Source organism: Populus trichocarpa, chromosome 7, assembly GCF_000002775.5.
Source record: "Populus trichocarpa isolate Nisqually-1 chromosome 7, P.trichocarpa_v4.1, whole genome shotgun sequence".
In the NCBI taxonomy this organism is placed as follows: Eukaryota; Viridiplantae; Streptophyta; class Magnoliopsida; order Malpighiales; family Salicaceae; genus Populus; species Populus trichocarpa.
The window spans coordinates 14,749,948-14,774,509 of record NC_037291.2 but is presented as its reverse complement, the minus strand read 5'-3'; the positions used below and the strand labels follow the sequence as shown (position 1 = coordinate 14,774,509).

The following is a 24,562-nucleotide window of genomic DNA, read 5'->3' as shown; positions in this document are numbered from 1 at the left end:
TGCTAGGCATCCGATTTTTACCCTAAAAAATATCTAAATTTACCAATTTTTTTAGTTTTTATATCATTTAATTTCATCTAATTCTAGGATATTCATTCCACTTTAAATCACCTACCTATCTAACTTCTAATCTCACCTTTTCAGCCTCAATCTATAATTCTTAAATTCATTTGAAGCTTATTGTTAACTACTAATATAATAATAAAAAAATTAGGGATAAATCTATTATTTTTATATTTAAAAAATAAATTGCTAATTCTCATTTATATATAAACCAAAAACAAAACAAGATTAATCCACCAGTTGGGTGGTGTTTTGGCTTTTCATACTGGGTGGTGTGGTTATCTAGGTTTCTTGATTCTTTGTTGTTTAAGAGATCTATTTAATGCACCAATTGTATTTATTTAATGTTGCGGTGATTATAGTTTGAAAAAATTATAAATTATAGTTTGTTTTTAATTAATTTTTTTATCACAATTTAAAATAAAAAAAAGGTTTAAGCAATAAAAATAAAATAATTTTTAAAATTACGATCACTCTAAAAATATATCTAATCATATTATACCAAGATGTTAAATAGGGTTTATATGTTTGGTATTGCGAAATAGAATATTTTTTTAAAATATTTTTTATTTAAAAAAATCATCAAAATAATTTATTGTAATTTTTAATATCAGCACATTAAAATTATTAATAAATATAAAAAATAATTGCATATATTTTTAAAATAAACACAATCTTAACCAATATCTAAAAACAAAACTATTAAACATTCACCAGGTACTATCAACTTGTGTCCAGAGTACTTGCTACGAAAAAAAAAAATTGTCCAAAAGCTCTTCTACAGTTCTACCACACCAATTGGAGTGCGTGGACACTACTCTTCATTGACATGATAATCTTTCTTTTTTTCATTAGAGATGGATGATTTATGCTAGGATTTAAACATAATTACCTTTAATCCAGAGAGTAATTCTATAGTTGAAAGGATTTGTTGACTTTGCTTTATTGATGATGGAGGGGTTCTGAGAGAGATAGGAGTGACGCATGACTTCTCCACAATTCTAATAGTCGATTATTATAATTATTAAATTAAATATTATCTAACCCAGTGAATTGATCATATAATTTAATAATTCAAGGTCTAACTTGGGTCGGGTTTGATTTTAAATTATCTAAATAGTTGATTTGATCAAATTCAAATACTCAATGAGTAAATCTGTATTCAAGTGGCAGAACAATGTAATGCGTCAATTAAAATAGAGGTGATTATTTTCAAATCAGTTCAGTTTTTATCAAAAAAAAGTTATTAGACCGAAATTTTTTTACTATGTAACCGAAATTTTTTCACGGTTCGGTTTTTTTGGTTATTTTTTCTAATTTTATCGATTTTTCAGTTTTTTTCTCACCTCTAAATCCAAGTTTTATATTTTTGCTTGTTAGTATATAGTATATTTTTACAACGTGATCATTTCAAAATATTTTAAATTATAACTCGGCATCAAAAGTACACCTTCAAAATATTTTTCCAACAAGTACGAAAATCAACAGATGGAATGAGATAACAATAGCTAAGTGTAATTGTCATAGGTGATGAACATTCAAGAGTTCTGAGTGGATGAAAATGAGTGATGGGAATTAAAAGATATAATAATATAACATGTTAGTCTAGAAACGATCATTTAAACTTAGACATATGAATTCACATTCATCGATGATGCTTCTAATAACGTTCAAAATATAAAGAAATATGAAATCAATGTAAACGATGCACTCTAATCGTTTGAGGAAAAAAAAAAAAAACTAGTTTCGATCAAGATGCAAACTTACTTAAGATACTCCTCGTAATTCAATAAAAAAAAATGATGACCTTTAACTTCAATATATACCACGTGTGTGCTTGATATGGTAATATAAAGTGTTTTTTTAAAAGTGTTTTTACTTTAAAAAATATCAAAAATATTTTTTTATTTTTAATATCAGTATATCCACATCATTAAAAAAACAATAAAACAAGTTAATTAGACGGTTTTTCATGTTAAATACACTTTTAAAACGCTTTAAAACACAAAACAAATAATTTTTAAGACCGATATAAATGATAAGTGTGAACATATTATATTTTTAAAGAGTTAGTTAACTAAAAAACTAAAACATGTGGAGGATTTACTTTGCAAAATACACTATGGACCTCATCACATAGCATTGTGGATGGGCTATTCACAACGCCTTTTTTTTTTTTTTTTCATTTGACCCTTGTTGGACCAAATTATAAGCCAATTTGTTGGGGGAGGGTGAGATTGAAAGATGAGGGACCAAGATAAAACAAAAACATGTAGGGAATGGGTAACTTTAAAAGTTTGGGCAATATGTTTATTACGGTCCTTATACTTTACAGATTATAGATGTTGATTCCTTTCAGTTTTTATATTTAAAATAAAAAATTAATTTTGATCCAAAACTTTATTCTTTTTATTTATAGGGCTTACTGTAAAAGAGGTGAGAGAAAGTTGTATGAATCTAGCGCTAGAAAGAGAAATTTTTTGTTGACAATGATTCCGGCCACCAAAATGATTGAAATGGACATCAGATTATTCCTTTTTATGAGGGGAGCTCACATTAAGGTTTTTTCTTACCTTGAGATTGCCAACAAAAATAGATCCGATATTGGTAAGATTTTTTTATTTCAAGTTGATTCCCGGCTTTAGGATGGTGTTATGGATTTTTTGAGGCTGTGAATGAGTTTTTCAAGTTGCGTGTAGTGTTTTATAAGTGTTTAGGGTAAAACATGAGTTGGAATTCGGTTTTCGGGTTGAAAAAACCATTAGTCTTGTTTTTCCGGCTACCATAGTGACAGGAAATTGGGCAATACAGACGATGCATTGTTTGACTATTTTTTTCAAAATAAATCGGAGAGGATAACATGTCTTTCGCCCTGGATATGAAAACAAAAAAAAAGGTCAAGTCGTGCGAGCCTACATGGGCCCTAACAAAATGGGTAGCATTGCTTATTATTATTTTTTTATTTTATTCAATCAATTTAATATATATGTCTATTTATATTATCGTTTGATTTAATAAATAAATTATTTTAATAAACAAATTGAATAAATACAACCAGATAAATGTTTCATCTTGTGATATTAAATATCTCGATCTACACTTATTTCTTGATTTTTTCAGTTTTATTTTTAGCTATCATGTACAACTTTATTTTTATTTATTAAAACATAAAGTTCTTGATTTATTTAATTAAACACACACATATATAAAAAGTTTTTCATTTTTATTTAAAAATTTTTTAACTATGAAAATATTTTAAAAAAACTTTTGTATATAATTTTTTTTTTTCAGGGTGAAGCATCTAGAAGCAACTAGATGAAAGTCGAAATTGAGAACTCAGATTGGAATGTAATCCTTGCTAGTGCTCCTTGACTAATGGATAATTTATACTTTCTCATGCAATTTTTAAGAGATTGCATTTAACGCGGCTGAAGAAACGAGTGGCTTAGTGCACTCTTTTTCTTGATATGGGCCCACCTTCATTGTATAAAATTGAATATTGGGGCCCACATCGTATTTATTCCTTTTTCTTATTATTAGTTTCTCTCTTTGAATAGACATCTATTTGGGCTGAGTAAGCTTACGGGACCGCGGCCTAAATGTTACTCGGTAAAAAATTATTTATTTAAAATTAATTTTTTATATTTTTAAAATGTTTTAATGTATTAATATTAAAAATAAATTTAATAAATAAAAAATATATTATTTTGATGTATTTTTGAATAAAAAATACTTTAAAAATAACCGTCGCTATAATATCAAATATTATCTGAATTTGTTTTTGTTGTTTAATTGTGTTTAATTTAAAAATAAATAAATAAATTTTTATTTTTTAATGTACTAATATTAAAAATAAAAAAATTATTTTAATATATTTTAAAGCAAAAAAATATTTTAAAAAAACTATCATACATTATAATATTAAACACTAACTTAGATTGAAGCAATAACATAATTATTTAAATTCAATATGTGGTTTACTTGGTGCACAACTTAATTGAGTTAGTTAATTTATATTAATGCAGGACGATAAGAAATATTTAAAAAGTAAAAAAAAAAATAGTTTTAAGAGAAGAAATATTAAAAAAATTAATGAGTTTGATTAAATCGATTAAATAACATGTTAAAAATCAATTTAAAATTGATTTTTTTTAGGCTCGGTGAAGATTATAGGGTTATCAGCCAAGTCCGTGGTAAACAGTTTGCAATAATATCTTGGTGTAAATTGTTTTCTTTCTTATTTTTTATTGTATAAAAAATCATAATTTGAAATTTATGATGTTGCTTGATGGTGACCAGGACAAGTTTTACTCTGTAGAACTGCCTCAAGCCCTCGACCCCATGGCTAACCATGAAATTTCTATGCCTACTTTGGAGCCATGAAGTTGTGGTTGTCCTTTAGTTTTTTTCTGATTTTTTGGCTTAGGCTAGGGATATTGAAAATAATTTGGAATGCAAAAGAAGCCACGTCCAATATTGTCAAAGTTTCTTTAATTTCTCCTTTTCTCCACAGTCAAAGTTTCTTTAATAGCACCATGGAAGATTTGAACCACAGATGACCAAAATCATGGTGTTATATTCTCTTCAATAATTTAGTTTGGTGGAATCTACTATTTTTTCACAGTATCGCTTGGTTTTGCAATAGATTCTCTTTCAATCGAATACTTGTTTGATATTATAGTAATTTTTATTTTTTAAAATGTTTTTTAAATTGGTTTTCATTTTAAAAGTATTACATTAGTGTTTTTAAGATATTTTTATAATGATTTTAATATGTCGATGTAAAAATAAATAAAAACATCAATTTATGGTCATTTATTGTTTTTCAGTGATAAAATATGATTTCAACCACTTAGCTAAACACTCACTCTATTTCTTATTGCATGCAATTTGTATCCAAAAAATAAAACATTCAAGTTGGCGAGTGATTTGTTTAAAATCTAACGAGTAGATAAATGATATAAAAAAATATATTTAAACTATTATAAAAAAGAAGGAAGTTTGAAATGCTTTAGATCAGAAGTCCACTCTTTCTTTAATAGCAACGGGATAGGTTGCTGGGCAACAATCAATTCCAATTCAAAGAAAGACTTGTAAGGATTTAGGATTACACGAAATGGGGGGCATGATTTGCCCTTTTCAAGCCACATTTTTTCTTCTTTAACTAATTCCGAGTCATGTTCTTAGGTTCAAAATAGGGTTTTCTCTTAAATGTGGAGGCACAGCAAATCGTCCTTTATTATTTCTCCATTTGCTTGCATGTTTTGTTCAAAAACACAGGTGAAATTTTCAATAATTTTTTTACTTATATTTTTATATTTTTTTATTAACGTGGATGTCTGAACCAGTTTGCGTGCACCTTGACTAATCCCGCATACCTTAAAGTTAACGACCATATAAGCCTCTGATGATCCTGAGGTTTGTAAAACTCGAACTGGTGACTTTTAGGGAGCAAACTTAGAGTCTGAACAGTTAAGTTATACCTTTCAAAATTATTTTTTTATTACTTAATTCATATTTAGTGTTTTTATAGTTTTGATATCTGATATTAAAATTTAAAAAATTTATTTTGATATTTTTGAAATGAAAACTACTATACATCATAATATTAAACATATTTTAAACAATTTAAAGTAAATCCAGTCAAACTCAAATGACATGACAGTTCAACTATTGGCTTGGAAAAATAACTAAATTCAAAGAGCAACTCACCAGCATCTACCCACACAGAAAATAGAACTCACCAGACACCACCACAGAATCCTTCCTGCTGTCACAATACTTGAGAATCTTGGGGACTTTTGTTGAAACTCATATAGGCATATAGGCCCATTCCTCCTCGTGTCTGGTCTTCTTTGTCCAGCTCTCACTAATTATGTACTCGTATTTGACTAGAATCACTACAAGGCTGCTGGCATGGTATCTTCATATTAACATTGTTTTTCATGGGCTTTTCTACCCAGTTCTCAGTAAATCAGGCCTGTGTTATGTAGCGAGTCTTCTGCTAATTGGTATCCTCAATAACGGGCTTCATCTTGTCCAAACAGCAATTCTATCACTTGTAGCTGTCGATTGGTGTCCTATACTTCTCCTGGTATACTTCCATGATAGGTTTACATGGAAATAGCTTGAATCGGAGCTCGATCTAAATGGCCTGATAAACTCGGTGAAATTCACACGCGATGATCTAATGAACTAGGTTTCTTTTCAAGCCAGTATCTGGACTAGATTTGACAACTATATTTGATATTTCTCGTGCTATTATATCTAGTTCTATCTCGAGGGAAAAAAAATGCTTACTTTAAGAGGTTAGCATGATGATTAAGAATGTTTACTGTATTTTTGGATTTAAACTTCGGCAACAACGTCCAAAAAATCAATTAGATCTGTTAATATATGCATGAGGTTGACATGGGAGGGCGATGTAAATACTACGAAAACACCTTGGATCAAGGAGTAATTCTATAATAGCAGCTTGTTATCACATGCTTAGCAAGATTGCAAGCTACGAAAAATCAAGTAGAAGATTTTTCTTAACCTGCACACGATTGAGATGGTCACTGAAAGTGATATATTGTGAAGGGATCGCACTTTTTATTGCAGTAAGAAAAGACAATGCATGATGTTAATGTGGCAAGTGCTTAGCGTCTCTATATTTCCTTAATAAATAAATAAATCAATCAACGGCAGTATTATCCGAGTCAATTGAGAGGAAAAAACACAGAGAGTCGGGGCCCTTCGTCCGAGGCAAAATAATTGAGGTGAAGAAATTGGAGTCATGCATCCATGATCCACCACTCAGGTCCTGGTTAATATTCATTAGTGATAAATAAAACCACAGAAATGTGACCCTTCGGTGCCAAATACTATAACCCAATTCTTGCTTGTTGCTTTCTGGTTGATTGTGACATCTTCCTTTATTTAATGGAAGGGCTTCGAATATATTTTTCTCTCTTAGTTTCCACACTTGCATTTGTATTTTGTAATGACTATTTGCTGTCGGTGAAATAGTTAATATTTTTTTATTTTTTTATTAAATTATTTTTTATATATATTTTCGGATCGTTTTTATGTACTGATATAAAAAATAAACTTTAAAAAATAAAAAATATATATTATTTTGATATATTTTCAAGTGAAAATTATTTAAAAGAACAATCACTACTATAACATTGAAGATGCTCTAAAATAAAGTTTAATGATGGATAAAAAATAAAAGGATTGAATTTTTTTGTTGTTGTTGGTATTTCACAGATAGAAAAGTTAATTATTTTAATTATTCAAAATATCATTGTGTTGGGTTTAAAATTTAAATTTAAACTTAAAATGATAATATATAATAACCTAAACTCTTTATATCCATTAATATTATTATATTAGCTTTCTCAACCGAAAGTTGTAACATAATGTAAAGAGAATTAAGCTACTTATTAATTTGAGCTTTTATTTCAAAAGTAAAGCTAAAATACTATACAATATAGGAAGTGGAGTCGATCATTGAATCTCTTGTGATGGATGGTGCTCATGGCAATGGATCGGAGGAGTAATGTCTTCATCGATTTTGAGTTTTCGTTTTCCAAATCGATGCAATGAGTCAATAATATTTCAATCAGCGTTTCTTCGCCGGCACGATGGAGTGAGCCACCCCATGTTAGACATTGATAAATATATGCTACACTGTCAACTAATCTATTGCCTATCTGTAGTGGCATTTAATGAAGCTTTAAATTTAGGCAGAGAAAGAATATTAAATTCGGTATACTTCAGCATGTAGATCCTAAAATCCCCTAATCTAGAGTTTGATTTATATTGAGTTTTGAGTTGGATTGGTAACAATATTAATTCGATGAAACTGGGTTGATTAAACTAATTTTTTAATTAAATTTAATTCAAATCAGTACAATGAACTCTAAAATTTTTTAAAAATCAAAACAAGTGTAATTTTAATTAAAATAATTGATACAGATTAATTTAATACTCTTGGCTTTTTTTTGTATCAATCTTTGAGAGAACTGTGACCAAGAAAGAAAGGAAAACGGATCTTTGAGTGCTAGGAGATATTCATTAAAATGGCTGCTGCGTTAACTTTCTCAGATTCCTAAAAATACAAGGGGATTTTCACATAAAAAGAGCTTTTAGGTGGTGTTTATCTAAATACAAGGGGATTTTTTTTTACTATTATGGTACTTCTGAAATCAAGTAAACTAATAATAATGGTTCATAAATGATTAATAATTTTTTTAGAGGGTAAAATATGTATTTCCATGTAAAAAGCTTTAAATTACAGCTGATATTTTGTAATTTTAAAAACTTTAGGATTAAAATTAATGAATGTTAAGGTAGCTCTGCTTGTTTTGAAAATCATATTTATTAAATTTTGAGGGATATAGTTTAATTGGTCAGATCCTGAATTTGCTCGTTAGAAGTCACCAGTTCGAATCTTACAAGTCTCATGGTCACTAGAGATTTACATGGTTATTAACTTCAGAACCTGTAAATTTAATCGAGATACACGTAAATTGGGCTGAACATTACATTCTTATTTATTAATGTAATGTACACCATTAAAAACTTTATTTTTATATTCTTAGTACGGTGCATTGCGTGATGCCCTGCACTACCAGATCATCATAACTCCATCATCTAGAATTTGAACACAAAAACACATAAAATATTTTTATTTATTTTCAATGGGAGGAATTAAAAGAAGAGAGAGATCAAAGATGCCATTTTAGATCCAATCAATAACCTTTATGATCAAATTGGAGTAGAAGGGAAAGAAAGAGTATTGTAGAAGATTTCTAGGTATTCGAATTCTTGCATTTTATTCCTAGAAACGAAACATTCTTGAGCTTGTAAACCTTATCAGGAATACAATTCCTCATCTTTTTTCTAGAGAAAGCAATTCACCTTTTATACAAAGAAAACTTGGTTCCTCTACCACAACCAAACATAAATATTTCTCTATTTTCTTTTAAATACGATGTTGGATAAACCAAAAATAATATGATTTAGTTATTGTGCAAATCAAAATTTAATATATAATGAAGATTGATCGATACATATTTTATAGCACTATAAGACCCATGTTGTTGAGCATCATCATGTCATGTTTCAGATTTTAAAACGATGTTATTTTAAATAAAAGTTTAAAAAATAAATTATCAAAATTAATCTAGTTAATTAAGTCTTCCTTATATTTAATTTAATCAACCATATAGATTGTATTTGACTTAGATTAATTTTCAAACTAAATTAAATTAAAATTTAGCTCATGCTATGTTTCGATAAATTATTTATACCGATGCTTTTACAGGCCATTTGGGAGCATCACTGGTCAAAAAGAGGAGAAGAGGGAGACCAGGCATTTGACATCATGACTGGCTTACGGTACCAGTTGTACACCAAGAACAATTAGTCTACGAAAAAGGAAAAAAAAGGTTCGATCTTCTTCTTTGTAATAAAATATTATATTAATGGAGGAGGAGCATAATTTTCAACAATTGCAGCCATTCTTTTTTGAAGCAGATCTGCCGGATTCACATGTTCAAGTTCATATATTGTCCGCATAATCATTATCACACTCCTCCTTTTTGCTAATTACTCCCACTAACCCATCTAGCTTTGCTAGGAATCAACTACTATCCCTGTACATTCTACAATTAAGAAATCCATATCATTGACAACTTTCTTTCTTTTTTCCTTCACTTTTTTTTTTTTACTTTAATGATTAAGTTGTTCTTCATCGTATATTTATTAAAATCTGAATTGACTTAACTGTAGATCTAAAACCTGATATACTCATGATTTAGATTAATACTTGTTGAAGGAAGAGTGATTCTATAAAAAACCCGGCTCGACTCAGGGCAAAACTTATCTGTCAATCTGTTAATTTATTTTTGTAAAAATCCTGATCAAAACATTGTTATTTGATTATTTTTATTTTTTTTTAATTTAAATTAACTCTTTCAATTCACAACTCAAACTTTATTATAAATCGACCCAAGCTAGGTTTTATGATTATGTTCGAGCAAGTATTTATGGTTTAAAGTGAGTTTTTAGATATGATTTTAGACAAATAATTTATAAGAAAGGCTAAAAACTGAGATAAAAACTTGTGAAATTAAGATTTAAAGTTTTATTATTGCAAATTATTAATCAAATATGAGATGACAACACGAGAACTAATTATTGGAAACAAAGTCGTTTACCACTTGAAATAATATCCGATAACAGTAGTGCTTTTAAAGATACAACAACTTCTAAGATATTGTTTATTAATTTGTTGGAAAATAATTTTTTTTAGAAAAATAATTTTTTTAAAAAATAATTTTTTGAAAAATAAATTATTTTTTTATATTTTGTAGTGTCATGAAAAATAATTTGAAAAATACTTTTCAGTATTTGGCTATATCATGGAAAATGAGTTGAAAAATAACTTATTAATATTTTTTTTTCAAGTTTATTAAAATAATGAAGAACAAATCTTACAATTTAAAAGGTTAAATGAGAATGAAATTGCAAAAAAAAAAAAACATCTAATTTCATAAATTATTTCAAATAAAATAAATAACAATCAAAATAATAAAGATCAAATTTGATAAATAAAAAATTTCAATTAAAAAATAAAAAGAGAAAAACAAATAACATTCATAAAAAAAAAGATCAAAGTTGGTATAAAAATCAAATTAAATCAAATTCTAAGTGATGAAATTGAAGAAAACAAAAGAGTCAAAACTAAACATATAACAATCAAAAGTTTAAAGACCAAATTTGATATGATCAGTAAATAACATGACATTTCTAAATTTTTCACAATTTTTAAAAATTATTTTCCGCTCAAAATAAAAAAAAAATACTTTCCTAAAATTAAAGCCAAATTTTTCTTTGATTAAAAAATATTTTCTGTTAACTAATTTTTTTTTTAACAACAAATCAACATAAAAAATTCTAAAAAAAACCTTATAAAGAATCACTTTTCATTGAACAAACTAGACATAAGATTGAAAATTATGTGGTGTACGATGCCCTAAGATCAATCAATGCAAGGATTTTGCTTCTTCTGTGATTTCAGGTTCAAGCCCTGTGGTTGCTCATATGATAGCCACTGGAGGTTTACATGGTCGTTAACTTCAGAGCCCGTGGGATTAGTCGAGGTGCGTGCAAGCTGGCCTGGACACCCACGTTAAACTAAAAAAAAAAAAAAGATTTTCCTTTCTTTGCTGGGAAGGCAATCCAATTTTGCGTGTTGGTTGGCGATTGGAGCAACAACTTTAGAACAACTTGCTCTGCATAATGGGCTTGTCAATATTAAAATCATGAATAGCTGGCTAGCTTCAATAATTCTTAGAATTCGTTTGGATAACCTTTTAAAACCTTTCTTTTATCTGCAAAGTAAGAAGTAGGTTGAAAAGTCTAGACAAACGGGCCTTAATGTTCATCAAATATTAATTAAGTTCTTAATCTGTAAAAATCCATTAACATGCATTCATGTGTACACAATCATAACTTTGCATGCTCGATTTATCTAACTATTTAGACATCAATTGGAATTACCTTTCATGTGTTTTTTAAAATGTTTCTTATTTTAAAAAATCATTAAATCTATGTATTTTTAAATATATATTTTTAGATTATTTTTATAAGAAACATTTAAAAATTCATTAAATTAATATTTTTTTAAATGAATAAATGTTCCGTGTCGCATTATAAAACATGTATTTGGAATTGCATTTAACTTGGAGTGTGTGCTTGATATTTTAGCGTGAAATACTATTCAAAAATATATTTTTCTTGAAAATATATAAAAATAATTATTTTTTTAAGGTTTTTTTATTTTATTATATTCATTAACTCTAATGTTGATTTTCAATGATAAAATTTTAAAAAATAGTTAAACGGAGAAAGGATTGGGACTTACAGGTTGATGATACTGCAGCTGCATTATTATTATTTTAATTAATATGATTATTCGAATCAACTTGTACACAATTCAACTAATTATACAAGTTTAAAATTAACAATCATATAAATAAATATGTAATTATATAAGTATATATATAGTGACCCTAAAATTAAATTTATGATACCGGTAACCTCAATAGCCAGCTGCATTATTTCATTACACATGAGACCAAGACAAAAACAGTGTCATCAATCATTGTTAAAAAAACCCTTTTTTTTCAACGTTCAAACATCACAGTGTCTTCGACTTCACTTTCCAAGGAACACATAAAAAGGCATGCAAGCTTTTCGTTTACTTTTCTCTCGTTCACACTGACTCTTCGCAGGGCTGCAATAATTTACAGCAAAAGGGGGAGTTTTTATCCCAAGAAATGTCTTTTCTACAAGTTAAAATGGCGCACTATACACACCCACTTTCAAGCCCAGGAGAGATTCCAAATTGATGTGATCTCTCATGTTCGTCTTGGATTTTGTTTGGCTTGCTTGTACAATATCTTGGTCTGCGTTTGAATATTCTTTTTCCAGCACCAAACGTGCTCAAAAGACTTCTATTCTTAGATAAACCAATTACAGGATAGCTAGCAGCAATTCCTACGGCTTCAGGTATTCCTATGTCAGGGCTAGTTATATATAGCATAGGAAAAACTCATTATCCTAAAATATTATACTTAAAATAAATTGCTTTTATATTCTGAATTTATAATGAAGTACTTATCAGGTTTTTTTCTAAAAAAATAACCTAAATTCAATATAGATTTTAAAAAAATTTAATTTGGGATTAGGTCTAGTCTTAAAACCCAATTCTCATTTTTAAAATGCGAGCATCGAGATTGAGTTGATAGGATGATTAGGCTGTTTGGGAACGCGGTGCAAACCATGTACCTAAAAAATTCAAAATTTTTTTTTGTTAAAATTTAATTTTTTTTATGTTTTGGATCGTTCTGATGTGTTGATCTCAAAAATAATTTTTAAAAAATAAAAAAACATCATTTTGGTACATTTCGGCACAAAAAACACTTTGAAAAGCAACCGCACTCCCAAGCACACCATCATGAATATTGAATTATGTTTTTAAACTCATTCCCTTTATTATGTTACATGTTAGGCTAATATTGTTTTAATACAAACAACTCATAAGATGAATATTGAATTAAGTTTTTAAACTCATTCCCTTCGTTATGTTACATGTTAGGCTAATATTGTTTTAATACAAACAACTCATAACTTTTTGGGTGATGGGTTTTAATACAAATAATTGACTTTGATTGTTTTGATGACACAATGGTTAATCTAATGACCCAAATTATTTTTTCAAATCAATCTCCAAATACGATCTATCTATTATGATTTTTATCTAAAGTAATTTATCTAAGATTTTGTTCATTTTATAGAAAGTGATTTTTTGAAAATTATTTTTTGAATTTTTATGTGTTTGTTTACTATTAAACAAGTTAGTTAACGAAAAATATTTTTCTATCAAAAGAAAATTTAGCTTGGTTTCATAAAAATATTTTAAATTTATTTTGGATGAAAAACACTTTCTAAAAGTTGCAATAGATTCAAAAATATCTTGTTATTTATTGATTATATCAACTTTAGTATTCATTATTTTGATTGCTATATATTTTATTTTAAATATTTTTTAATTAATTTAATCCCTTAAAATTTGATTTAATTTGATTTTTATATCAGCTTTGATCATCACTTTTTTAATTGTTATTTTTTTTATAATTTTCTTAATTCATATTTTTTATCTATCAAATTTGATATATATTTTTTTATTGCTATTTATTTTATTTAAAATAATTTATGATTTTTTTAATTTATCATATTTCAGCTTTTTTATCCTTCGGATTCGGTCTCTATTATTTTAATTGTTATTTATTTTATTTGAAATAATTTATAAAATTATTATTTTTTTCAATTTCATTCCTCTTCAACCTTTTAATTTGTTATATTTTATCCTTATTTTCTTAATAAATTTGAAAAAAAAATAAAAAAAATATTTTTTCAACTTATTTTTATGACATGATCAAATATTAACAAATATTTTGCAACTTATTTTCTATGGCACCATAAAAATTCAAAAAATAACTTATTCTAAAGATTTCACTTTTTACAAAAATCATTTAAAGAAAAATTACTTTTCATGGGTTCTTAAAACGCTTTCATCAACACATAGTTCTTGTTTGTAGCCGACATGGTTTTTATAAAATTTTAATTTTTTTTGTTTTAAATTAATTTTTTAATGGTTATATATTATTTTGATATATTAGCTTGAAAAATAAATTTAAAAAAATAAAAAAAATATTATTTTAAAATACTTTAAAATAAAAATTATTTTAAAAAATAACAACACTGTATACCACCGCACGATAGGATTATGCAGCACTATTTGGCCATGTGATGCATAAAGTTTCTTGGTTAACTACAAACCTAATGAAACGAACCCAACTTCTAATTAAACTCCCAAAATCTAAGCATAGAAACTTCCAAGATTGTTTCTTTATCAACTCTTTACTGACTCCCATTGACTCCCCATAGTTTCCACCACCTTTGAACTGCAAATCCCATGTCTTTTTATCTACCCTTACCACCCAAGTTTTTCCAAGACTATTGTAACTGGCCCCCACTTTTGTACCCTTCAAAACCCTTATCCCAAAAAAACCAAACACTCAAACACTTTCCCACCACTTTCCCTCTCTTTCTCCCTCTAAAAAACATGTTTTTTCACCTTTCCCTTCTCTTTCTCTCTCTACTCTTCACGTCCAACTCGCTGAATCAGGATGGCCTGTTTCTCCAGCAAGTCAAGCTTGGTCTCTCCGATCCATCTCGCGCCCTCTCCTCTTGGAACGACAGGGACGACACCCCGTGCGGGTGGTATGGTGTTACTTGCGACGAGTCGACTCAACGAGTCACCTCCCTCAATCTTTCTAACTTGGGGCTCATGGGACCCTTCCCTTACTTCCTTTGCCGCCTGACCAATCTGACGTCGGTTAATCTGCTGAACAATTCCATCAACTCGTCTCTCACCTCTGACATTGCCGCGTGTCAGAGTCTCGAGGCCCTTAACTTGAGTGAAAATCTTCTGGTGGGGTCCCTTCCCGAGTCACTGTCCGAGTTGAAAAACCTCAAGGAACTCAATTTGGCGTCGAACAATTTTTCCGGCAGTATTCCGGCGAAGTTCGGTGAGTTCCAGAAGCTGGAGTGGATTTCACTTGCTGAGAACTTGCTAACCGGGACAGTACCCAGTGTGCTTGGTAACATTTCCACACTCCAGTATCTTCTACTGAGTTATAACCCCTTTGCCCCGGGTCAGATACCGAGTCAGCTCAGTAACCTGACTAACCTGGTAGAGCTCTGGCTTGCTGGTTGTAATCTCGTGGGTTCGATTCCCGAGAGTTTAGGCAAGCTATCTCGGTTGACTAATCTTGATTTGTCACTGAATCGACTTACTGGGTCGATACCGAGTTCACTCACTTGGCTGAAGAGCGTTGAGCAAATTGAGCTTTATAATAACACTTTATCAGGTGAATTGCCTCTGGGTTTTTCGAACTTGACCTTGCTGAGAAGATTTGATGTCTCAACGAATGAGTTAACTGGGACAATCCCGAATGAGTTGACTCAGTTGGAGCTCGAGTCGCTGCACTTGTTTGAGAACAGATTTGAAGGGACTTTGCCAGAGAGCATAGCAAAGTCACCAAATTTATACGATCTCAAATTGTTCAACAATAAATTTACTGGCGAGTTACCGAGTCAGCTCGGGCTTAACTCACCATTGAAGTGGTTAGATGTTTCATACAACGGATTCTCCGGTGCGATACCAGAGAGCTTGTGTGCAAAAGGTGAGTTGGAGGACTTGATTTTGATTTACAATTCATTTTCCGGAAAAATCCCAGAAAGTCTGGGAAAATGCAACAGTTTAGGCCGGGTTCGGTTAAGGAATAATAGGTTCAATGGCATTGTTCCTGGGGAATTCTGGGGGCTACCAAGAGTTTACTTGTTTGAGCTTGAAGGTAATTCATTTTCTGGGAAAGTTTCTAATAGGATTGCCTCTGCTTATAATCTCTCTGTTTTGAAGATTTCAAAAAATCAGTTTTCGGGTAATTTACCTGCGGAGATTGGTTTTTTAGACAAGCTGATTGAGTTTTCGGCTAGTGATAACTTGTTTACGGGTCCAATTCCAGGGAGTTTGGTTAATTTGAGTAACTTGAGTACGCTTGTGCTTGATGACAATGAATTGTCTGGTGGGATTCCATCCGGAATTCAGGGTTGGAAGAGCTTGAATGAGCTTCGTTTGGCGAATAATAGGTTATCGGGTTCAATCCCAAATGAGATAGGGAGCTTGCAAGTGCTTAATTATCTTGATCTTTCTGGGAATCACTTCTCGGGGAAGATTCCGATACAATTGGACGATTTGAAGCTCAATTTGTTGAACTTGTCGAACAATATGCTCTCCGGGGCGCTCCCTCCACTTTATGCTAAAGAGATGTATCGGAGTAGCTTTGTGGGAAATCCAGGTTTGTGTGGTGACTTGGAGGATCTTTGTCCACAGGAAGGTGATCCTAAGAAGCAGAGTTACTTGTGGATTCTTCGGTCGATTTTTATACTTGCTGGTATAGTGTTTGTTGTTGGTGTTGTTTGGTTCTACTTCAAGTACCAGAATCTCAAGAAAGCAAAGAGAGTTGTTATTGCATCGAAGTGGAGATCCTTCCATAAGATTGGTTTCAGTGAATTTGAGATCCTTGATTATCTTAAAGAGGATAATGTGATTGGAAGTGGAGGTTCTGGGAAAGTCTACAAAGCTGTGCTCAGCAATGGGGAGACTGTAGCAGTGAAGAAAATAAGTGGAGAGAGCAAGAAAAAGGATACAAGTCGCAGTTCCATCAAAGATGAATTTGAAGCAGAAGTTGAAACTTTGGGAAACATCAGGCACAAAAACATTGTGAGATTGTGGTGTTGTTGCAATGCTGGAGATTGCAAGCTTCTGGTTTATGAATATATGCCAAATGGGAGCTTGGGGGATTTGTTGCATAGTAGCAAGGGAGGCTTGTTGGATTGGCCTACAAGGTATAAGATAGCTTTGGATGCAGCTGAGGGCTTATCTTATTTGCATCACGATTGTGTTCCTCCGATAGTTCACCGGGATGTAAAATCAAACAACATACTGTTAGACGCAGAATTTGGTGCTAGAGTTGCGGATTTCGGGGTTGCTAAGGTGTTTCAAGGAGTTAACAAGGGGACTGAATCCATGTCTGTTATTGCGGGCTCCTGCGGTTACATTGCACCAGGTATTTCACTTCTGTCTATTGGATTGTTACAGTTTGGTCGATTTAAGCTTTGTTTTTGCTTGCTATATCTACTCGTTTAAGCTCCAAATCATTACTGTAATTGAATTAGTTTGAACTTGCCTTGGTGCAGAATATGCATATACTGTTAGAGTGAATGAAAAGAGCGACATCTACAGTTTTGGGGTGGTCATATTAGAGCTGGTAACAGGCAGACTCCCCATAGATCCAGAATTCGGAGAGAAAGACTTGGTCAAATGGGTCTGCACAACCTTAGTAGACCAGAATGGCATGGATCTTGTAATTGACCCCAAGCTCGATTCACGTTACAAGGATGAAATCTCCGAGGTTCTTGATGTCGGTCTCCGTTGCACAAGCTCACTTCCCATCGACCGGCCCTCAATGCGAAGGGTGGTGAAAATGCTGCAGGAAGCCGGCATGGGAAACAAGCCTAAAGCCAACAAGAGTGACGGGAAGCTCTCTCGTTTTTACTATGAAGTCGTCTCCGATCAAGCAAGGATAGTTTAAGAATTTTGAGTTTAGACATGATTGAAGTAGCTAGATAGCACTTCTTCTAGTGAATTGCCTCAAGATGTGTTTGATTTCATGGGGGCGAAGGGAAAACGATTGATGTAATGACCTGAGGTAGATTGCCGCATGCCGCCCTTGAAAAGTAGTAGCTGTATTAAGACCACATATTTAGATATAGCAGATAGATTGTAACTATTTCTATCATCTCGCACTTCTACTTTTACCGGAGTTATCCACTATCCACTTTGGTTAGGTAACTGTAACACGAAAACACATGAGAGCTGTCAAGATTGAAACTTTTCTTTCCATCAGTAACAGCTGTTATGCAATTTTACATTTTTTAGGGGATCCAATCTCGTCTTTATTCATTTTGAATCTTTATGTTTGTTAAAGTAGTTTTTATTTATAAATATATTAAATTAATATATATATTTTTAAATTAATTTTACAATTAACACATGAAGACGATAAAAAAATATAAAAAAATAATTTTAAATAATTTTTTAAAAACTTTTGCTTATTTTTTATTTAAAACACAATACTAAAGTGGGGGTTTAATCATTGAACTTGGCCTCATTAACTATTAATTGGCCTAACTAGTTATAATTTGGCTTGGTTTTAGTATTGATTTGGTTAAATCTAGTAAATTGACCAAAAACTTGATTGATTTGGCTTGTTGGCTAAATCGAGGGTTAAAATCAAGAATTTTATTTTAATAAATTAAAATGAAGTTTTGTAGATAAGAAAAATGGACTCAAGTTACTCAACAATTCAGTGATGTACATTATTTTTTGTATTAAATCTCGAGCCGAGGTTCTATAATACCATATCATTTTACTTGCTAACTAGGTCAATCTTGAAGGTTCTCTAGTGCCATGCCTGCAAGCAGTGCCTGGTGAAATCACCTGGAAAGGTTCCAAGTAGCAAGAGACACCTGAGCTAATTTAATGGAGATAGGTGCATGTAGGTGCTTGTCTTCCTCGGTCGTCCCTCTTTTAGGAGAATTGGGTCCTTTTCTCTGTAAAAGCAAGAGGCACCACGGGAGTGAAGGACTGAGGACGATGCATGTGTTTCTGAGGAAAATGACAAGACACAAAAAAACAAAAAAAAGTGTGTTTGGACTGCATGAGGACTCTAACCTTATTTGGTTGAATCTTATTTTGTTTTCATTCTGATTTCTCAGGCCATTTATTTGTTTTGGGCTTTGAATAGTTCCAGCTAGCTTACCCAACACAATTTTTTGAGGTTATAAATCATTGACGTGAACCCGAACGAGTCGTTGACTCAAGTTTTAGATAGAATTAACTCATGTTTTTTAAAAAAATTATTTTTTTTTTGTTAAAAATTAATTTTTTATTTTATATTTTGAATTGTTTTGATTCGCTGATTTTAAAAATATTTTTTTAAAAATAAAAAAAATATTTTAATACATTTCAGCATAAAAAACATTTTAAAAAGCAACTGCAATCACACTCCCAAACAGACTAAACCAATAAAAAACCCAAGTTAACCCATAATCTAGTCAAAACTCTTTAATTTTTTTTTTATTTTTTTTAAACAATGTGGTTTTAACCTTTATTTTTTTTAAACTCACCTTATTTACAGTCTTATATTAAATCAACCTGTCAATTAGGTTTAGTAACTTTTATATAATCTACATTTCTGCACTTCTACTTTTATAGTATGATGAATGTTCATTTGGCCATTATAGTTTTGAAAAACTTTTAAGATCATCCCTAGCTGTTAAATAATTAAAAAAAAGTAATAGAGGGCTCACTTTTTTTCAATTTTTTTTAAAATTATTTCTTATTTTCTCATTGTTTTTATCCTTTTCAGACCCTACATGTGATAATTAATATATCATAAAGATCTTAAGAATATAAATTCATAATAATAATAATAATTAATAATAATAAAACTAAAAAATAGGTTTTTTGTTAAATTATATTAGCTATATAAACATAAAGCATAATATTGGAAGTTTTAAAAACTATAGGACTAACATTGAAAGTCTTGTCTTAACTATAAAGCTAAAAGTAGAACATTTCTCAATTTAATGGGAGAAAACCTATAATTTTTCCCTTTTTCATCACATCCGAATACAACTAGATTAACAAATATGGTTTTTAATTTCTAAATAAAAATAGATAATATTTTTTTTTATAACCGCTTATATGATGATATTATTTAAGATTGTGATAGTGATTATTTTTTAAAATAATTTTTATTTGAAAATATATATTTTTAAAAAAGCACGGCACGTCACAAAAACAAAGGGCACTAACATCCATCTCGGACCGGCTTTTATGGATTAAGATTAATTAATATGTTCTTCTAATTCGATAAAATATGAAAAAGATTCATAAAAAAGTTATATTTCTTAAACTGACTTAAGATTTGAATGCTGATAATTAGAAGGGAAGTTCAAGATTCAACGTTAAACTAAATAAAAACCCATCATTTTAAGAAAAACTCGATCAATTTAAATAAGATAAAACTAACAAAGAGAGTGTGGGTCGGAGTGGGGCAGCACAATTCCTTGATACTTGGACTAAGTATATTCAAAGGAGAAATTAAATATATATTGCTGGATTCTTACTACTTGTGCACCTCTCTTTTACTTTATTATATTTCCCACTCATGACAATGATATATCAGTACGATGGTATTTATGCTTTGTTTCCTTTTCCCAGATAATGAAGGTAGGTGTTGCCTTTTAACCCCCACAAAAAAAAATAAAAAAATAAAAAAAAATCAATGAATATTGCTAAAAGAGAATAAAAACTATCGTAAAGGGTCCTCAAATTCCCATGACCTCTCAAGCTCGTGATACATGCACGTTTTGTTCTTCAAATCAATTAAGGGGAAATATATTAGTGAATGGATATACAGCTAGATTTTTTTTTCTTTTTTAATATATATGATGTATTTTTCAACGAGGGATGTAGTAATTACATAGTTATATAGTTTCTTTTGGAAATTATTAATTAATATATATATATTGATTCGAAGTTATAAATATTTATATATGATTACAAAAAGAATTGTATATATATATTTGGCTCGTGAAAAAAAAACCATACATTTTCAAGGAATCAATTCTTGTTTTAAATATTATCTTCTTATGAAATATTGATAAAGGTGGTATTTAATTAAATTCCACACACACACACACACACACACACATATATATATATATATATCACCCCCTTTTGTTTTGTGCATACCATTAAAATAAAAAAAAAACTCATTCATGTATGCTAACAAAGCAAACCTATTAAAAATTTAAAATCTAAATCAATACAGATTAATTAAAAAAATAAAAAAACCTATTTAATCTAAGTAAAAGACCTGTATTGATGACCCAATTAACCTGGACTTGATTTTTTTACAACTCAGCTTTCAACTTTTAACTTGTTAATTTTTTTTTTGATTTTTTTAATTCAACCTTCTTTAGATTTGGGCAACTTATTTCAGCCACACACACACACACACCCCATTTTGATTTTCTTTTTCAGGAAGAAGGGGCAGTGGCAAACATGGAGCACTGTTCTTGAATCGTGCACATGTAGGTAAGGGCTAAATAAAACCATGGAAGCTGAGAGGGAGGTTGTCAGTTTACTGTGATAGATAGGTTTCTTGCTTTACATGAGAAGTCTACGTGAAGAAATATAATTATATTTGGTTGGATAATATTGACTGTTAATATATGTATTAATTATTACTCCATTTTATCTCTTTTCGTCTTCATTTTTTCAATATTTAAGGAGTTTATATGTATATATATTAGCTTTGTGCACACTCTAGGTCGACATTGGAGCTGAAATCTCTCCCTCTCCAAGAGGTGGTGAAATGGCACTCACAAATCAGATTGCCCCATCTCCACTCAACCCTAACTAGCCATGATTAATCTTTGATTTTGTTTCTTTTTTAATTTTTATTAATCCTTAAACTTGTTTCAAGAAAACAATGGTGCCTTTAGAAAGAGAGTAAAAAAGACCCTAAAACTACATTTATTGTCCTACAAGTTTTCATACGCATCCCATTAATTTCCATGAGCTCACACAACCAAACTTAAGATCCAAGCAACCCTAAATTTTTCCCTTTCTTTGCAACAAATTACTACTACATTTTTAGAAATTACACTATATTTGGATTTTTTAGGTGTAGCTTTGTCTCTCTTGAGAAATTAAGGACAAGGAGGGGAGAGGGGGTAGCGTGCAATGTGCATGTGTTCTCTCATGCAAAAGTGGAGGAGAATTTAATTCCTTCCCTACCCTAAAGATTAAGTACCATGTCTTGAAGAGAGACAATACATGCTTTAGAAGAGACAAATTGCTTTTTCCCTTCTTTTCTTTTAAGCCCTTTGTCTCTCTCTCTCACATCATTCATGGTCTTTGTTTATTTTGGAGTAGCAGTAGTGGAGGGAGAGGGCTAGCAAGGAGAGGTCTTTCTTTCTGTTGTGGAATATGTGGGCATAAGAGGAAACCTAAGGAAATGACTTGGTGCAATGACTGCAACGATGTGCAAACAATTGAAAGAAGCTCACCTCCACCTTGTAACGCAAGTGTTATTGCTCAAAGACACAAAGAATGTTTGATCAGGAGTTGCCCTTCATGTGGGCACCAAATGAAATGCCAAGACCAGGTTTTTCTTTTTCCTTTTTTGCTTCATGTATAGTACTTGTGTGCTTGGAATACCTTAACTATAATAGTTTATGATATAATGTTTGCATAGGCAAGAATTCATGACTTGCCTGGGCTACCAGCCGGAGTGAAGTTTGACCCGACTGATCTAGAGCTGCTTGAGCATTTGGAGGGGAAGGTGAAGTCTGATACGTGTAAGGTTCACCCTCTGATTGATGAGTTCATCCCTACAATTGATGGAGAGAATGGGATTTGCTATACACACCCAGAAAAGTTACCAGGTGACATTCCAGGGATACTAATACAACAGTTTTTAGCTAGTTCATAATACCATCCAATTTGATTTACATGCTCTTGAGTGTTTGCATGCAACTTAAGAGGCCATTTATCATGAGGCCTTGCGTTGTTTGAGAAACTAACCCACAATGCTGTTAGGGAAAAACAATGTAGAGGTTGCCATATTTGAAGATAATAAATTCTTCGTGATCTTAGATTCAATGAGGATCACCATGCCTTCTTTCACCTACTCTTCTCCTTTGAAGCACCAACCAAAAACTTTATGGTATAGCATTTGCCATTAGATCCTAGAAGAAACCCACCACCTAACGTTTGTATATTTGTTAGCATTTGCTTTTAGACATGAAGAAACCCCCCAACCAACCCTAGACATAAAAGATATATAATTCCTAGCTAGAAGGATTAGCTTTCCAATGATGGTAATATTATAGCTTATTAGGCCCAAAAATGACTTTTCCCTCATGCATGCTTATGAAAATCTTTCTTTTTTTAACATGTATTAACGTTGTATGAATTAAGACCTGTTGGCCTACTGTGATCACCATGCAGGAGTGAGCAAAGATGGGCTAATTCGCCACTTCTTCCATCGACCATCAAAGGCATACACAACTGGAACAAGAAAGAGGAGAAAGGTACACACAGACACAGAAGGTGGTGAGACTAGATGGCACAAAACAGGCAAGACTAGGCCAGTTGTTGTTGTTGGAAAAGTGAAAGGGTATAAGAAGATACTAGTGCTTTACACCAACTATGGGAAGCAAAGGAAGCCAGAGAAAACAAATTGGGTAATGCATCAATACCATCTTGGAAACAATGAAGAAGAGAAAGATGGAGAGCTTGTTGTTTCAAAAGTTTTCTACCAAACACAACCTAGACAATGTGGTTCACTCATCAAGGATTCTGTTCCAGTTCCTTCAAAATTGAAGGTACAAAGTAGTGGACATGAGGGCTCTAACCTTAAGAACAGTACCACTCTTGTCGAGTACTATAATCCTTCCTTTATATCCTTTGACCAAAGTGGACAAAATAGATCAACAAACCCTAACCCTCCTCAACAACTACTTCCCCATTTTGCACTTCATGATGGATCTTCTCTTATCCCTTGAAAAATAAAGAAATGGGAAAGTAAGGCTGCAATCATTGAGCCTTGGTGAAATAAATTAATATATACATATATAAAAACGTAGGAGAGGCCAAAAGGCAGGATACATTGAGAAGAATAAAGGAGCTGGATTCTTCAGGGGTTAGAGAATTGAAGTTTTTGGCTACTTTAATTCCTTTCTTCTTCTTCTTCTTTCACAGCTTCTTTTGTAATTCATGCTTTGTACTGCACTGTGACATTGATGTAAAATTCACATGGGTCCTAACACTTTTTCTATGAGAGAATGTTAACTTTGGAACTGTACAAAGATCGATGATTCTTCAACCACACGCGCGCGCGCGCGCACGCACACTTCGTTTTGTAAAATCTTCGTAATGATTACTCCTCAAAATAAGAATGCAGCTCCCTTTCTCCCATGCTGCCTTGTGATTATATGTTTATGCCCTCACAAATTATGTAGACTGTTAGATTGATCATGGTAACTAGTTGAACAGCTAGTCCATTAATTAGTCTTATGCAGAGTACAATAGGCATTTCTAGCTTGTTTTTGACACGGTTAACTCCGTTCAAGATATACCCGATAATCTAATAAAACCCATTTATATCGACACAAAGGTAAAAAAAAACAAAATGCTGTTGTTTTTACAAGTCACCATTTTGAAACAAGGAGA

The 24,562-nt window shown here is 31.0% G+C and overlaps 2 protein-coding genes across 2 annotated transcripts; both read left to right on the top strand.

Moving 5' to 3' along the window:
* Nucleotides 1-14,570: 14,570 nt before the first annotated feature.
* LOC7469568 (receptor-like protein kinase HSL1) lies at nucleotides 14,571-18,199 on the top strand. Its single transcript, XM_002309730.4, has 2 exons — nucleotides 14,571-17,318; nucleotides 17,449-18,199. Exons 1-2 carry the CDS (start codon nucleotides 14,600-14,602, stop codon nucleotides 17,841-17,843), a joined length of 3,114 nt encoding a protein of 1,037 aa, XP_002309766.4. The 5' UTR covers nucleotides 14,571-14,599; the 3' UTR covers nucleotides 17,844-18,199.
* Nucleotides 18,200-21,926: 3,727 nt separating this feature from the next.
* LOC7491717 (NAC domain-containing protein 73) lies at nucleotides 21,927-24,323 on the top strand. The gene is made up of 3 exons (XM_002309731.4): nucleotides 21,927-22,493; nucleotides 22,584-22,773; nucleotides 23,339-24,323. Exons 1-3 carry the CDS (start codon nucleotides 22,344-22,346, stop codon nucleotides 23,893-23,895), a joined length of 897 nt encoding a protein of 298 aa, XP_002309767.1. The 5' UTR covers nucleotides 21,927-22,343; the 3' UTR covers nucleotides 23,896-24,323.
* The last annotated feature ends 239 nt before the right edge of the window (nucleotides 24,324-24,562 follow it).